The 11672-nt window shown below is 44.7% G+C and overlaps 1 protein-coding gene across 1 annotated transcript in view; it reads right to left on the reverse strand.

Moving 5' to 3' along the window:
• The window catches only part of LOC103798675 (SLAIN motif-containing protein-like), a gene marked incomplete at its 5' end in the record, with an annotated part of 22242 nt that overhangs the window by 10332 nt on the left and 238 nt on the right, over positions 1-11672 (reverse strand). The window contains 4 exon segments of the mRNA XM_009070953.1: positions 405-538; positions 11116-11503; positions 11506-11603; positions 11657-11672. The exon segment at positions 11657-11672 is cut by the window's right edge and continues 238 nt beyond it. Coding sequence (XP_009069201.1) covers positions 405-538; positions 11116-11503; positions 11506-11603; positions 11657-11672 — 636 coding nt within the window.

Here is an 11672-nt window from a genome sequence, read left to right on the forward strand (position 1 = left end):
TCCTTTCAAGCAGATGAAGTGTCTTTAGGGAATGATAAAACTGGAACCAAAACTTGGTTTCTAAGTGACACAATTTCTTCAGTATTTCATTACTGTAAGCTTTGAGCATCACACAACTATTTTACCCAGGGGGTAATACTGGTAAGCTACAGGAGGAATAATCACCACTAGGAACACTCAACAACACTAAGGCATTTCACATGGCTGCAATGACAGTTCTCTAGGATTCAGTCCCTCGCTGCCCTGAAGCACATTTTCCCTCTACACAGTTTTTACATTTAAAATGTTTAAGTATTAAACAATAAAATAAAAAAGTAAGAGACTGAAAACACTAGGATCCATTTTCCTGATTAGACTCTGAACATATTAAGAGCCCAAAGCATCAGAGTTCAGAGCAGACATACCCTGGTCGAGTCTGTTGATAAGGGTTCTGCAGGCTGCCTCGATCTCGGGGCTGGGATTGTCCAGCACCTGTCGACACCACTGTAGGGGAGAGGCTGATTGCTGCTCTGGGCACTTCCTTGGGGACACATAGAGCCTGTGCAAGGATTGAAAGGAGACAAGAAAAAATGCTCATTAACGCATACAGCCATCAAAATAGCATTTACTGAAGTATAATCTAACAGTTATCTAAATAAGAAGTGGGAAAAAAGCAAGTTCCAATTGTACAGTTTCATTGTATGTTAAGGGGTTGGAACAGACCTTAGAGATCATCTAGTCCCAACTCCCTGCCCTGGGCAGGGACACCTCCCAACAGACCAGGCTGCTCAAGGCTTTATCCAACCTGGCCTTGAACACTGCCAGGGTTGGGGCAGCCACAGCCACCCTGGGCAACCTGTGCAAGCGTCTCACCACCCTCACAGGAAAAAATTTCTTCCTAATAGCTACTTTAAATTTCTTCTCTTTCAATTTACCTCCATTACACCTCGTCCTATCACTCCAGTTCCTAACAGAGAGTCCCTTTCCAGCTTCCCTGGAGCCCCTTCAGATCCTGGAATGTTGCTATGAGGTCCCCACACAACCTTCTCTTCACCAGTACACTATGACTCAGAAACAAAATTGACTACCCCAATAGTACAATTCAAAGGCTTTGCAGAGAAATTCCTCAGCCTCTGGAACGCAAAGTTTCAGCTTGGGCTACTGCACTACTACTGGAAGTTAAGTTGTTGGGATATTTACCAAGCTGTCACTCCTGCCTCTCCCTCCACTCCCCTCTCTGACAAATCCATCTCCTGACACAGGCAGCAGGGTGTGAGGTGATCCTCACCTGAGCTGTGAGTGAGCTACTTGCAGGAGTCTAACTGATGTATTTTTGCTTAAAGTCCCTGCAGCTCAGGATGTTCTACCTGTATTGCACTGCAAGAACCAGATGTCTCCTCACAACAGCTCTGAGACGCCCAAAAGCAAAAAGTCCATTCACTGATTTCTGGGATAAACCTCTTAATTGGACAATTTAGTAAGTCTCAGACAGTTAGGAAGCATTAACTGTATGTTATCTTTCTTTTTCTTTATTGTAATGCTAGGGAAGTCCTCCTCCAGCCTGAATGTCAGGTCTAATACACCTCTCGTTGCTCTGCATAGACACATGGGATTAGCCTTATGTATAGACAGATTTAATCATCTTAGAGTCTAGGATTATTCCCAAGCGATTGTGTGTAAACCAGCACATTCCCCCTATTTCCAAAGTAGAAAATTTATCTGTAGAAAGGTCAAAGGCTGTAAGAGCCTTTGCTATCCAATAACTCAAGGGTTTTATTTACATATCTCAGCTTTGAATTTTTCAAGTCCAAAAATCTCAACCAAAAGCAGCTTCCTCAATTTTAAAATTTTTGCTATTCAGCAATACATTCAAAACATCACCCTCATGCAGGGGGCAGTGAGATCCCAATCTGAAACTGCTCCAAGGTGACAAAGAAGCCTCCTAGTCACGAGCAAACTACCTACAGCCACTCTTAAGAAGTTATGCTGCTCCCAAGAGCTGTCCTCACACTGATGTATCCGTAGTATTTCACCTTCCTCAGTGAAAAATCCAGATTGGTGCATAAAATGACCATAAGGATGATGTTAAGATTTGAAGGAACATCTGCATGTGCTTCAGTTGCCTCCTGCTCTCTCTCCTAGCAATAACTTCTGACACTCCTGCAGGTACATCAAGTCTTTCTGCTCCAATTATCATTCTCCCACAGACATCTCATATTCAACCCATCAAATACACATTTCCACAACAGAACTAATACAAATCATCAGGAATTTTAGTAATTATCCCATTCATTTCTGAACCCCTTCATGTTTAAAGGATATAGAAACATCCTGTGGGACTCTCAGCTGTTAGGTGTCCCATACACCACAGCAATGTCCGGCCAGGACAGAACACACATAAAACTGGGATGTTTAAAATGTTGTACAGGCATCCAGAGGAGGACACGAAGCTGATAAGAGGACTGGAGCACCTTCCCTACAAAGACAGGCTGAGAAAGTTGGGGCTGTTCAGCCTGGAGAAGAGAAGGTTGTGTGGGGACCTCAGAGCAACCTGCCAGGATGTGAAAGGGCTCCTATTGGCCCTACTGCCCCAGGATCCAGGTAAGGACGAGTATGGAAAGTCCATTCAAAAGCTCTACTGATGCAGAGAGCTGTTCTGGATTCCCATGCCTTGGCAGTTTGGGGCTATCAGACAGAGCACCTCTGTAAGCAACAGCTCTCACAATAATGTTTGTCATTTGTGGAAGGTCATTATTCCCTATTTATTGGCTCCTGACATGTCACTCATGACTTTACAGCCCTAAAAACACACCTGCCCCCAGCCAAAGCCATTTTTTCAGAGAGTAAAGATTCAGCCTCTTTAGTCATGTCTCACACAGAAGCTTTTCCATACTATGCTTTACACTAAACCACATGCAAATCAAAAATTCCAAAGTTATATTGCTGCTGACAAAATAAATGCTGAGAAACATGAACACAATTATTCCTGAACTAGCAATGTTATCTTTAGGAAAGGTCCCACAGCATATCCTGCTGCATTTCTGCATGGATAAATGAGCATTATAACCACTCAGATCCAATAAAACACAGGAAGCCAAGTGCTCCCTCTCTCTGCATTTATTTTATAGTTCAGACCAAAAAAGGAGCAGCAAAACCATCAAACAAAAAAGAGGCCAACAGTCTCCTTAGGGCAGGTCACACTGTTCTGCAGAGATTGTAGGTTAAGAGAGAAAATCCTGCTCTACCTCAGCAGTCCCTGTCCTACCCGGTTCCTTTCATGTCTGTACGCAGCTCCTTCCATGGTTGTACCCAGCACCTCCCACCAGACCAGGTTGATCAAAGGCCCATCCAACCTGGTTTTGAATGCTGACAGGGTTGGGGCAGCCACACCTCCTTGGGCAACCTGTGCCAGTGTCTCACCACCCTCACAGGAAAAAAACTCCTTCCTAATATCTAAATTTCTCCTCTTTCAATTTATCTCCATTACTCCTTGTCCTATCACTCCAGCTCCTAACCAAGAGTCCCTCTCCAGCTTCCCTGGAGCCCCTTCAGCTCCTGGCAGGTTGCTCTGAGGTCCCCACACAACCTTCTCTTCTCCAGGCTGAACAGCCCCAACTTTCTCAGCCTGTCTTTGTAGGGAAGGTGCTCCAGTCCTCTTATCAGCTTCATGGCCTCCTTTGGACTTGCTCTAATAGTTCCATGTCCTCCTTATGTTGGTAACACAGTAAATGTCACCATTTACTGAGTCAGTGAAGTCCAGTGAGTAGTGCCACCCTGCAGCAGCCACCACTGCTGCAGCCCCAGCAGCCAGGTTAACCCAGCACCACACCAGGGAGCTACATGAGCCTTTCCTTCAAAAAAGGGTTTGGGGAAAGCTAAAAACTCACTTCGCTCTGTTTAATAATATGCAGAATTTCAGTTCTGGCAATTTTAGCCTCCAAGGCTGTTTGATTTGTAAGGTTAAGTGAATCCCACAAGCACTGGAAACGCTGTGCTGGGCATCCCATGCAGGGCCCACAAGAGTTCCAGAGTCAGCCAAAGCCTTTGCAGGGGCAAAGCCCTGATTAGAGCACAAGTTTTACCTTGCATGTTGTTCTCACCACTCAGCACTCTGCTGTGAAGGATGTTCTGTTCCAATGGCTTTGAATGTTTTCTTTTGTCAGACTGCAAATGTTACTGTGTTTTTTAGATGGTTACAAGGCCTCATACAAAATGCAGAAAGTAAACATTTGGGCATATATTCCCAGTTGGAAGTATTGGGGTTTTACCACATAAATTATTAAATCTGAGTGAGATTTTCTTCAGCTTTTCTGAGGAAACCCTTAGAAAATGCATCTTTAGTTTCTGCTTAGTAATGTTTGTGCTTCACTCTCCCATACAAAGTATTTTATAACATATTCCTCTGGTAAGGGCCAAGTAGTTGTAGTGCAACAAGGACAATGTGAGAATTTGCTTCCATTAAGATTATAGACACTCAAAAATAAATTTGGGGGGGACCCTGCATTTAATGTGACATAATCCAATGTACTAAAAAAGTATCATCCAGAGATATTCTTTTTCTTTTGGAGTCAATGTCACAAGAGGATTTATGGGAGTTCATGGCCTCTATTATTCGATTTGGAAATTGCTGCTTTAAATAAAAACACCAAGAATGTAGGAAATTCTATGACAACTTTCTCAACCTGCACACTGCACTGAGAAAAAGCATCTTCACAACAAAGTGACACATCAGAGCAGTTCTAAGAGTGCAACCAGTACAGGCTGAGAATTTAAATTCCTAATCACACAGAGTATTTGTACTAGAAATCCCTAAATGCTAAGGAGAGAACTCAGGCTGCAGAAAGCTTCAGAAGCAGCACATTAGCAAATTAAACTGAGCATAAAGTGAACTTCATTGCCTAAGACATGCTTGGTTTATTACACATCTTCCACAGCACTTGGCACCAGTAGCTTGCAGCAGTTCCAAAAATGGCAAACACTACACTGATTTCCAGACCTCTGAGTTACATACATCAGTGCAAGGAGAGAAACCTCAGGTAGCTAAACATGCTTAGAACAATTTAGGTTCAGATGACATACCTCCATCAAGCACTAAAAGGCAGCTAAATTCCTCTACAAAGTATGTGTTTCAAACAGATAATGCATTCATTTTCCTTTCCTTTACATATCAGACTTCAGAGAGCTGATTTTCAGACTGCTCTGCTTATGCTATTCTAATCTCAAATCTAAACACTTGCCGAACAGAAATACCAACACACACAGACTGTGTGGTGGAAAGCCACAGTAAAACAATCCAGTCTACGTCCTGAAATGAAACATAAAACATATGAAACATTGAAGCTAAAAATGAGGAAAATTCTGTGGAGAACACTCCACACAAAACCATTCTGCTATTAGCCCAAGAAAGGCTTTGAGACTTTATCCCCAGGAAAGAGAAACTGGAAAGAGAGAAATTACACAGTGAAGACTCTCTCACGTCTCTCCAGGGGCTAATCCTGCTAAACATTCAAAATCCAGCTGCTGAGTCACAGCAGCTTTAAGGATTGCATTAGCCTATTCTCCTGCCCTGGCCAAGAGTCCTTACAGTGATCCAAAGGGACCTTGTGGGACACGTCACTGTGTGTCTGTACTCATCCCTTGTGGGACGGGTCAGAGCTGGACTGTGTGTCTGTACTTGTCCCTTATTGGACAGGTCACTGTGTGTCCTCATCCCTTGTGAGACAGGTCAGAGCTGGACTGTGTATTGCTGCCCCAGGATGCTGAGCAGCACCTGCAGCACTAGTGCAGCAGCATCAAGAGAGTTTTCTCCATAAAGGCACCATAATGGAGCAATTCCCATGGCCACAGCTCATCTTACAGGTATGCACCATGCAGTGAGGCCCTGCTTCAAGCACTGCAGTGAGGCACTTGTCAGCTTCTGCTATCCGAAGTGATTTACCCTGAAAGGTTGTGCTCTGGCAGAGGAGCAGGTGGGATTTGCCCTTCAGGGACTCTGCTCTGGCACTGCAGGTAGTGGCAGAGTAGGTGGGTGCTGGTGATGCCCCCACAAAGCTGCACAGAAGGCTCTGAAGGAGCATGCGTGCCCAGAGGGTGTCACAGCAAGGCAGATGTCACAGACTGTGGCCATGGCCAACTGCACCCAGCACAGATGGGTAACACACTCCTCAAACCAGCCAGAGTCAGGAAAGGGTTTGGGTAAGTCATCTGAATGTTATTCAATGCAACAGAGCCAGTGTTAAAAGCACCTCTGGAAGGCTGTCAGAAAATGAACCGTCTGAGGAAATAAGACCTTGCAAACTGCTGCATCGAAGTCATGTAGAAATTGTGAGCAGAGTCTTGCGGCAAGGAGATATTCACAGGGGAACTGTGACATGGCCTGGGGAAGGGAACATCACACAGAGAGCACAGAGCTAAAGTTCTCCCCCAAATTAGAGGCACAAGGTGCTGCATTGAAATCCTGAAGTTTCTGCAGAATCACATCCTCATTTGGTGGAACTTCTCCAGCATTCCTTTCCCTCTCCTTGATAATACAAGCAGCTAACAGCAATGGCATCACAGGATCACTGAGATGGGAAAAGGCCTCCAAGACCATTGAGTCCAACCTGTGACCCATTACCACCTTGTCAACTAGACCAGAGCATACAGAGCTACATCCACTCTTTTCCTGAACACCTCCAGGGATGGTGACTGCACCACCTCCCAGGACAATCCCTCCCAATGCCTCATCACCCTTTCAGTGAAGAAATTCTTCCTTATGTCCAACCTGAACTTCCCCTAGCACAGTTTAAGACTATAAAAGACATAATAGGATAGATATATAGGATATAAGACTATATCCTGCAGTATATTGAATTAAAAGCCTTAAGACATGAATATAGAAGGTCTTCGGACACAGGGCTAAGGCTGAAAACACACATTCCCAGGAAAACTCCTACAAAGTAATTTATTTGAGCAAACCATGTTCTTCTCCCTACAAACACTATTTCAAGGTCTTCTCACTCTGTTGAGCTCAGATTCAAGCAGGAAACAACACAACACTGAGGTGAGAGCAGCACAAGCTGGTTCTGGGTGAAAAAGAGGCCTTTGGAAATGAAGGCAGCAACACACAGAGTCACCTGAGTGACAGGGATTCCTTTCCTCCTCACCCCACAAAAAACAGTCCCACAGTAGGCTCAATAGACCTGTACATTCACACCCATCAGGTTTTACATATGCTTCTCTAAGAACACAGAAATTTAAGAGAGACAAAGAAAGGTTCTGTTTCATAGATTCCCATGATTGTTGTGGTGTGTTTTGAGATGTTTTATAAAAACCAGAAGAACATATATCACAGCCTATGCGAAGCCCTCTGTTAAACCACTGCCATCAAGATGTTAAGCAAGAGCAGGAGCAGCACAGGGCAGGCACACACATGGGCCTCGTTCCTTTCCTCAAGGAGAAAACATGACTTTGTCCAAGTGAGGCACAGACAGGGTTTAGGACTCATCCCATCAGAGAGAATTGAGGCAAAGTAGGAAGGAGGAAGAGTATTGAAAAACTTATAGGCTTTTCACTTCTGCTATTTCTACAGACAGTAGACTATCTGTCTACTCTTTCACCTAACTCATTAATAAGGACATTTAGGCTCAGCGGGGTTTGGAATTTGAATCATTTCATCATAAGTCCGTAAAAACTCTCTCTTCCCAAGTCTCACCAGGAAAAACAACATCACTTGGCTTGTTCAGCCTGGAGGAGACTGAGGGGAGACTCATGGGGGTCTGCAGTTTCCTCACAAGGGGCAGCAGAGGGACAACAAAGATCTCTGCTCTCCGCGACAAGTGACAGGACCTGAGGGAACAGCTGAAGCTGTGACAGGGGAAGTTTAAGAGGATGTTAGGAAAAGGTTCTTTCCTCAGAGCATGGTTGGGCACTTGGAACAGCTCCTCAGGGCAGTAGTCACAGGACCGACTCTGACAGAGCTCAAGGAGCATTTGGACAATGCTCTCAGGCACATGGTGGGATTCTTGGGCTATCCTGTGCAAGGCCAGGGATTGGACTGATGATCCTTGTGGGTCCCTTCCCACTCAGGGTATTCTGTGATTCTATGAACTGGCAAAACACCAAACAACCAAAAGGAGCATTAATGCTCTCAGGCACATGGGGGGATTCTTGGGCTATCCTGTGCAAGGCCAGGGATTGGACTGATGATCCTTGTGGGTCCCTTCCCACTCAGGGTATTCTGTGATTCTATGAACTGGCAAAACACCAAACAACCAAATCCTCATAAAACCTGGGGATACATAACAGAGCACTGAACACAAATCATTGCCTGCAGGACAACAAACTAAACATATAGAAAAGCACAACTTAATTCCTATACATGGAGAGTATCCAAGGATGCCAAACACTGAGGAAGACAAACCAGGTAATGCTATCAGGAGTGTATGTGTTTTGTTCCCTTCTGTCTGGTAACAGCCTTTCCCAAAGCAGCTCAGGGCTGCCCTGTGCTGGAGGCTAAGGTGAGCACCACACTGAACTCAGCAGTGTCAAAAGCCAAGTTCCAGCTGATTGGCACTGCAGGGTATTTACAATTTTGAACAGCTACTTGAGAAAGCAAGTCAGGGACCAGAGGACAGAGTTGCAGCTGCCACGTGGGGCAGTGCCTCAGGTTTCACACAAGTTCAGGAACTACAACACTGGTTTTAGGCTTGCTGAAGCCAAGAGAAAGCTGCACACAAACCTCTGCAAGTTTGACCCAAATAAACCAAATCATTTCAAAGTAGTGCAGGAACTGGGACTCCACCTGCACCCATAGAGAGCAACAAACCCTCTGACCAACCCATCCAGCCCCTAGGAAAATGGCTTTTGCTGTTTCCATGTCAGCTCAAGTGGCAAAATCCACACATGGCCTATGGTTTCCAACCTCCTAAGAGGTCAGGGAGCATAGACATAGTCCCACAAGAAAAATTACGTAAAGTGGGGACCTGTTCTTAAAACTAGAATGACAGAACGATCTAAGACCTAAAGCCTCTCCTCTGGAAAGTTTCCCACTCCCCACCCCATTTTAAACACTTTCATACTGTAAAAGAATACAACATGAATTCTGAGTATTCTTTAAGGTACAAAGCACCATAACCTCCAGAAATGACATTAAAGAGCCCATGGGCAAAGAGAACTGAACTGTTAAAATTTATCCATCCAGTGACAAGAAAAAGCAAAGCCATGACCAAAAAAATCAAAGTATCTAAGTACACATGATGTGCACCAATATTAGCTACAGGTTTTTCCTTATGTTTAATATTTAAAACAGGATTGCAAACACACAACATAGTAAGCTAATAGCTTTGACAAATACACTGCTCAACTTCCCTCCAGGCAAGACCAAATTCCCCCAATCAGCAAAGCCACCTTGTTAGAGCTGATCCTAAACCCACAGGGCATTAAGGGCTTTTGTTAGCCCTCACTTTCCTCCAACCACTGTTTTCTGGTTACTGCTGTGGGAATACATCTAGCACGGGCTGGATGTGAGCTGGGTTTATGCAGAGAATTAGGGCTGTTTGGCAACAGGCACAGGGATGCACTATGGATAGGACCCACATTGTTTATTCCCCACTCTCAGAACAAGTTCCAGAAGAAGAAGTCACCGCTAGAAGCAGCTTCTGGTTTTAGTAAGTTTGTTTGACAAGAGGAAAACCAAACAGATGGAAGTGCTGCAGCAGGATCAAAGGGAATTTATGGGAACAACTCCTGCCAAGTGCTCCGTGTCACCACCTTCATCACAGCTCCTCGGGGCATCTCTTAGTCATGTGTCAGCCTGTTCCAACCACATCTGACAGGAAAACAGAGGAAACTAACCCACCGAGACCCTGCAAGGTCTAGAGTGAAGGGTACCTAGGAAAGGAGGAGCTCATTAGGCACCAGCTGAAGTGAAGGTTAAAGGATAAAGCTCTTGGGCACAGAAACCATCCTGACTGCCCTGGGCACCATCCCCTGCACAGGAAACCCCTGAGACTCAATACAGTTTGCAGAACTGTATAATGTCACAGGCTACATAAACATGAATATAAGCCCAGCTGCCTTCATTAACATGTAAATAATGAAGCCAGGCTACCAAATCCAACTGGCTAAATACATACCCTTATTTATTGATAACAAATCTGCTCAAAATGCTGAAGAGTTTCAGTGACCAAGTTAGCAGCACTGTTTGGGTTTTACAAGAAAGCTTGCAAATAAAAAAACTATCATGTTTTAAATATAATCTTGAATTTAGGCTTGAGCTGATGTCATTACCTCACTGAGCTCCATTCCATTAACAAAAAGTTTATCTCCACTTCTAACAGCAAATGAATTTTCAGAGCTGAAGGTTTGGTTTGTTTTCAGCAGTGCTGTCCTCACTGCCGGATTCATCTACCTACACAAATCTGAGACCCAATTTGCAGAGCCCTGAGGCTACCATCCTCCAAAGCTTTAAAAATTAAGAACTCCAGGTAAAATCTCAAGTCATAGCTATTGCATGAGCTGGAATTAGCCTCAAACTTTACACTTCCCTTGCTCTTCTCAAGCTAGTGAATCTGCTGATGTATAAAACAAGTTCTAAACAAAGATGCTGGTGGAGGGGAGTCTCACAGAGTCGGGTCAGTTAAGGATTACATCACTGATCTGTTTCAGTTCTTGTCTCTAAACAAAAGAGATGGCTAACTGCAAAGAAACAGCATTCAGAAAACAGGAATGGCTTCTCTGCTCAGGCATCAGCAAAGGCCACAAATTTCACATGGTCTGAGGATTCTTATTTCCAAAACTCTTATTTAAATACAGGATTTGACAGGTACATGCAAAGTTTAAAAGGTCCATTATTCATCCATCTGCATGTGCTATACATAATTCAACTTAAAGGGAAAGGTAACTCCTGTGCTTGCTACAGCAGTGTCAGGAGGAAAGGGGGAAAGACAAGCCCCACAGTTACACTTATTTTTTCAACAGCAATGCTCTGGCACAATGGATACAATGATAAGAACAGCCACTAGTGAGAACTGCACTCTTGCTGCTAATCAAAGCACTGTACAGAAATCACTTTCTAGCCTCAAAGAATTGCCCACCTAAACACAGAACTCCCACCTGCAGCACTTCCATCTACTGGGGAAGCCTGGAGATACCTACCAGCAATCCTCCTCCTCGTTGCAGTTTTCAAGTTCTAACACTTTGACTTCATCCAAATCCGCATTATTTGGAAGACCTTCTAGACCTCCACGCTTTTCACTGGAATTCTGTTCATGGATTTCAGCTGGGGCATGGATCCCTGCCATGAGCACACTCCCCACCAGCTCTGAGCTGGCACTTGTATCCACCTGTGAGGAACACCTGAGGTTACCGTTGCTCTTGGTTTCCCCCTCGCCCCCGCCAGAGGACACCTCCTCCTCGGTGCCACTGTTGCAGCTATATTGCACTTGGGCATCGATGGCTCTTTGGAAGCAGTTGTTCTCTCCTTCCTCTTTCCTTATTTTGCTTAGCTGGCTGTGCAGATCTGCCATCAGCTGCAATATGGTCAGCAATTGATGCTGTTGTTGATCTCCATTCCGTTCAGCCCAGGGTCGTGGTTATCCACACCAGGACGGATCTCACTGGGCACGTTTGTCCTTGTTGTTGATCTCCATTCCGTTCAGCCCAGGGTCGTGGTTATCCACACCAGGACGGATCTCACTGGGCACGTTTGTCCT

This window comes from Acanthisitta chloris, unplaced genomic scaffold (assembly GCF_000695815.1).
Source record: "Acanthisitta chloris isolate BGI_N310 unplaced genomic scaffold, ASM69581v1 scaffold12363, whole genome shotgun sequence".
In the NCBI taxonomy this organism is placed as follows: Eukaryota; Metazoa; Chordata; class Aves; order Passeriformes; family Acanthisittidae; genus Acanthisitta; species Acanthisitta chloris.